The sequence below is a fragment of the Dryobates pubescens genome, chromosome 42 (assembly GCF_014839835.1).
Source record: "Dryobates pubescens isolate bDryPub1 chromosome 42, bDryPub1.pri, whole genome shotgun sequence".
Classification (NCBI taxonomy): Eukaryota; Metazoa; Chordata; class Aves; order Piciformes; family Picidae; genus Dryobates; species Dryobates pubescens.
In genome coordinates, this window is record NC_071653.1 from 1,268,574 (window position 1) to 1,273,913 (window position 5,340).

At 52.6% G+C, this 5,340-nt stretch overlaps 1 gene segment (V, D, J or C); it reads right to left on the bottom strand.

Moving 5' to 3' along the window:
* Positions 1–3,566: 3,566 nt before the first annotated feature.
* On the bottom strand, positions 3,567–4,795 carry LOC128899277 (T cell receptor alpha variable 1-1-like). The segment is given in 2 exon segments: positions 3,567–3,928; positions 4,747–4,795. Coding segments are annotated over 2 exon segments (411 nt in total).
* Positions 4,796–5,340: the final 545 nt, after the last annotated feature.

Genomic DNA, 5,340 nt, shown 5'->3' on the forward strand with positions numbered 1-5,340 from the left:
CTCCTTCCCATGGGTGGCAGTGGCCAGCCAGGCACAGAGATGAAGGGAGGTTCTAAGGTTAAAGGCACTTGTCCCACAGTGGGGAACACCAGCAGGAGCAGTTTCCCAGCACAGTGGCAGGACCTGGCTGGGTCTTGGTTTTCTCTGTCTCTGGGCACAATTGTAGGGGATTTACAGCAAAAGGCAATGATCTGGGGACAGCCATTTGCTGCCCAGGGGCCACTGGGTAATTGCTGAGCCCATCCTGGGCCCTGGGGCTTTCAGGCTCATTCTAATGGCCTGTTAGGGAATATTCTACAGGTCCTTTGCCTGAGGGCACTGGGAGTGTAGGAAACCCATTCAGCAGGTTCCTTTCTTCTACTGCTCCAGCCCTGAAGTGCCTCCCATTATGTGACCCAATGGACTTGGCCCTGGGTAGGTGACTAACGCACAACTTCAAACCCTTCACTGCATCTCCTGGGGCCCACCTCACAACTTCAGGTGAGTTATTCCTGCTTCCAAGGTCACTAATTTTAGGAGAAGACTTGACGGGGTACTTGGTGCTGTGGGTTAGTTGCTTGGGCGGAGTTGGATTGGTTGATGGGTTGGACGCGATGATCTTGAAGGTCTCTTCCAACCTGGTTTATTCTATTCTATTCTATTCTATTCTAATTCTTTCTGGACCTCTTCCACTATGGAGGTGCCCAGGAGACACCAATAAGCAGCTCCTTTATACACTGATAGACCCCTTTCCCTGGGGTGACTTTGGCAAGCGCCTGGGCCAAGGCAGGATGGACAAGTGTAGGGATGCCTTGGGGCAGGCAAGTGAAGGGAAACTGCTCTCCCTGCCATGCCAGAGCCAAATGATTCCTGTCTGCTTCCTGAAGGGGAGCATAAAAAACACATCACTTGTGGGTAAGGTCATCTGAGACTGTTCTTGGGCAGCTGTTACCAGCTTGGCCATGTCAGGTACCACTGCTTTTAGGGGGTTGGTGCCGGCATTGAGGAGGCCACAACCAATGCTTCCTACCATTTCTAGTTTGGTTGTGTACTGGCCACAAAGGAGAGTTCTAGGAGAGTGCATTGGAATAATTCCCCCCCCTTCCCTAGCTCTGCAGTTACTGATGCTATCCCCTCCTGGGCACCCACAGGCAGTGGATAGGGTTTTACATTCACTATTTTAAAGGTGGGTAGAGGAGGAGCTACCTGAAGTAGGCTAATGGAGAAGGCAGGAGATCCACATTTCCACCGCCTCCTTTTTGAGTTCTTTGCATTCTCAGATCCCAAAAGCTTTGTTTGCATGTCCCCAAGTACAATCAGTGCTACCATCAAGGTGTCTTCACCTGGAACCCAACACACCACACACATGGTCCTTTAAGGTCAGGTCCTTTGAGCATCAGTCACTCATAGCTGCTTTTTGTCGAAGGTGCTCCTGGATCTACTAGAAAGGTTCTTTCTGTGAGCCTCCTTCCATAAGCACCATTTGCTGCCCCTAGGCTCACTTACAGAGGATGATGCTGGCAGTTTCCAGATCTGGGGGTCCCTAAGTCAATTCAAGCCTTTTCTGGGGGAGCCAAGGGAGCTTTTAGTTCCTGCTTCTCCTCAGAACAGGAGGAGATTCTTGGGGCTTTGGTACAGGGTTCCCTCGGCTTCTTTCCAGGCTCTAATCAGTGCCTCCAGACTAGGTGGCAATTTCCCTCCAAGTCATGGCTCTTGGCCCTGCCCTGAGCCTTCACCTCTTTCCCGTGGCCCATCAGGTACAGGTCTCAATTGGTCTAGAAGTTGGACCATGTAAAGCCTTTCAGTTATCCAGGATACCTTGTCTAGGGGGAGTCATGGAGGTGGGGTCCACAACCATTAGCACTGCAGAGGGTCTGCTTGGCACCAACTGCCTGTGATACATCAGCTGGAGGCAAGCTGCCTCCTGAAAACTTTCAATCAGCTACTCAATATTAGGTCTATTGACAGTGACCAGGTCTCCCCTCTCGAATGGGTCTAGACCTACAGCCCAGTGCCCTTTGACTTATGGACCAGGGCTCCTGAGGGTCATCCACAGTAAGAAACAGGGGAACAAGGGACAGTAGGAGCCATGATTTCTGGACATAGCTCAGGCTCTCTACCTCACTCTTCCACACCACTACAAATCACTCATCCTGAAGTTACTATTCCCTGCTGCAAAAACTTTTCCAGGCAGAGCTGATTTTTTTTTTCCAGGAGAAGATGATTTTCCTGGCAGAAGGCATCAAATCTGAAAGACTCATCAAGAAATGTCTGTGGAACCAGAGAGCTCACTTCATGATATGGCTGCAGTCCCACCCCCACACTTTGCACAACAGAAAACTGACAGAAAACTGAGGTATCAATATTGGCCCTTTTGGAACCCAAGGTGGGGAAGAGAATTCAACAAGGCCCTGGGGACACATTGATGGATTTTGCTCTTCTCACCCTCCCCAGGAGGGTTGTCCTTTGGGTAAGCTGTGCCCTTGGTCCCTACTGAGTGAATTTTTCCCACTGGATTTTCTCAGAGCTGCAAGGCAGCTGCTGCAGCTCAGTTCTTAGCACCACCAAGCTTAAAGAATCTGTGCAAGAGTAAACAAACCCTGTGACTGGTGCATCTGACTGCTGACCTGCAAGTAACCTACAGCAGAAGAGTTCATGTGTCTGGTGCTGGACGGATTGGAACCCACCCTAATCAGCATCCTATGAAGAGACAAAACCACAAAAGCACTGAGCCCCTGCGATCCCTGAGCACTCGGCTGGAATGCAAGGGCATTCACCTCTTAGCAAATATATTCCTCACTTCACACAGCACCCATGGTGGAAAAGGGGAACCTGAGGCTCTTCCACCACCTTCTCCTGCCTCTCCAGCCACAGACACTGCCCTCTTCTGGAAGAGGACTGTGGTCGTTTGAGGCTGTGCCTTCAAGAACAAACACTGCTGGAACACACTGGCTAATGTTTTTGGTACTAGAACCAAAACATTCTAATATTCTAAACGAATTTCATTGGTTGATAAACAAAAATGCAGCTTTAGATTGTGAAGCAGTTGGAAATTTTTTTTTCCTCAGTTCAGTTCGGTTTGGGAGTTGGGGGAGTTGGAGTTTCAGCCTGTTCTCCCTGCCTGCTTCTTCTGCGAACTGCTGGAGTTGGCCTTCAGATAAGCAAACACTAATCCTGCATGGGCTTTTGAAGCTTACTAACAACTCTTTTCCTTAGTAACTTGCCTTTCTCTCTCTCTAACCCCTTTTTGGGGAAAAAGGGAGGTAGGGGGGGAGAGAGGGGGTTCCAAGGAGGGGATCCCTCCCTCGGGGAGGGATTTTTGTTGTGTTATTTGTCTTTGCTGTGTATTTCTGTGTATATATTGTAAATACCTCTATATATTGTGTTATATATAACCTGCTTTCCATATATGCTTGTAAATATATAGCTTTTGCTCTTCGACTGAGTTAGCTGTGGTTTCTTACTCTGTGGAGGAGGGAGAGCTAAGCCCTCTCGCAACCTACCACAAGGACCTTGTCCTGAAGATCCATGGTTGCTCAGGGAAAGCAGCACTGCCAAGGAAGAAGTGAGGGCCCTTGATTCTAAGCTCAGCCTTGCCCAGACACATTCCCTGCCTCCCCTGGCTTCTTGCACAGCCAAGCAAGCTCCTGCACCAGGGTGTCACCCACAGCACAGAGGTACAAGGCACTGTCAGAGACCTCCACTTCCTCCAGCTGCAGCAGGCTGTATTTCCCCGTGGTGTTCAGCAGCGTGGTCAGACGGCCGTTGTGCTTGGGGCCAGCTGCTGCCTGGTACGAGAGCAGCTGGGGAGCTTGGCCTTTCTGCTGCTGGTACCAGGACAAGCTTCGAAAGTCAGGTGACTGGTATGTGCAGATGGTGTGGAAGGTTTCTCTCTGCTTCACTGTGACTTGTCCTTCTTGCTGGGTGACAGTGACCTGCCCCATGGTGCCTGGAAGAAAGCAAATGTCACTAGCTCCACAATGAAGTGCTTCAGGAAGCAAACCAGGAGTGGATGCAAAACCCTGGTGGAGAAAGCTCCCTTTGCCTGCCACAGCATCTTGAGGCCTTGGCACATTCAGGTGCAGAGTAGTTTTGGGTGGGAGCTGATCCTGAGGAGACCTGTGCAGTGCTCCTGCTTCTCCTCTCTTGTGACTGTCTGGAGGATCAGGGAACAGCCTCTCATGCCTGATCATTATGTGCTGGGACCAGCACTCATCAGCAAGTTGAGAGGCCCGTGGAGCTACAACAAAAAGATTCATCCTGTTTCCTCATCCCTATCACCTCTCAGGGCTTCTAAGTAGTTGATTAAATTCAAAGCTCAGCTGACAGGAAAAAAGAGGGAGGTCTTGATGTGTGGTCACCCAGGAGAGAACTGGAGACCATGGTAGGTAGGTGCTGGCCAGAAGAGGCATTCAAGTTCCTATTGCAGCTTTGAACAGAACTCCAAATTTGCATTGAGAAGGGAGAAAAGTGGGAGAGCAGAGACAGCTGAGATCTAGCCTGAGGGCAGCAGGTGAATGAGACATGAACAGAAAGCTGGATCAAAGGGGAGAGAAAAGAAGAGGCTGTCTGAGATAGCCCTTCTCTCTTCTCCTCTCTGCAAGAGGAGACTCTTGAGCCAAGGAGTGCAGAACCCCAGGAGTGAGCTGACTTTTCCCAGCGTTCTTTGCTGGAACTGAAGAGAAATTCCTCACAGGGACCTGCTGAGGCTGCTCAGAGTTTCCTGGCAGAAGAAGAAAGAGGCAGTGAGAAAGAGCCAGGACTTACCCAGCCACTGCCTCAGCAAGGCAGTGAGGATGAGGTAGGTGAGGAGCATGTGGAGACCAAACTGCCTGTGGAGTGAGAGTCAGCAAAGCACCTCCCAGCCGCCAGACAGCAGAGCTGCCGGAAATGACTCTGCTGGGGGAGCCAAGGAAGCAGTGGGCAAGGGAAAAGATCTCTTCTTCCTGTGCCTGAGAAGCTCCTTCTGGGGCGCCGGCGCAGGGGGGAGGCAGCGGCGGGCGAGCCGGCGAGAAGCGGCAGCGGAGGCGTGGGGCGGCGGGGGGAAAGAGAGAGGCGGCAGCCGCTTTGCGAACTGTACCTGGGGGGCGACCGGCCCGTGCCCGGGAAGCCCCGGGAAGCCGGCGACCGGCACGGGGTCTCGGCAGCGGAAGGACCGGCTCGAAGCCCCGCGGCCCCGGCAGCAGCGAGAGCTGCCCGCCGCCTCGGGCTCCCGGGCCCGTACGGCCCCGTTCGCCGGCGGCGGGGACAGGCAGTGGCAGGGGGGCCGGCGAGAAGCGGCAACGGAGGCGCGGTGAGGGGCGCGGGGGCAGAGACAGCCAGTTCGGTGGACGTTACGCATGGGACATCCAGTCCCGGCTC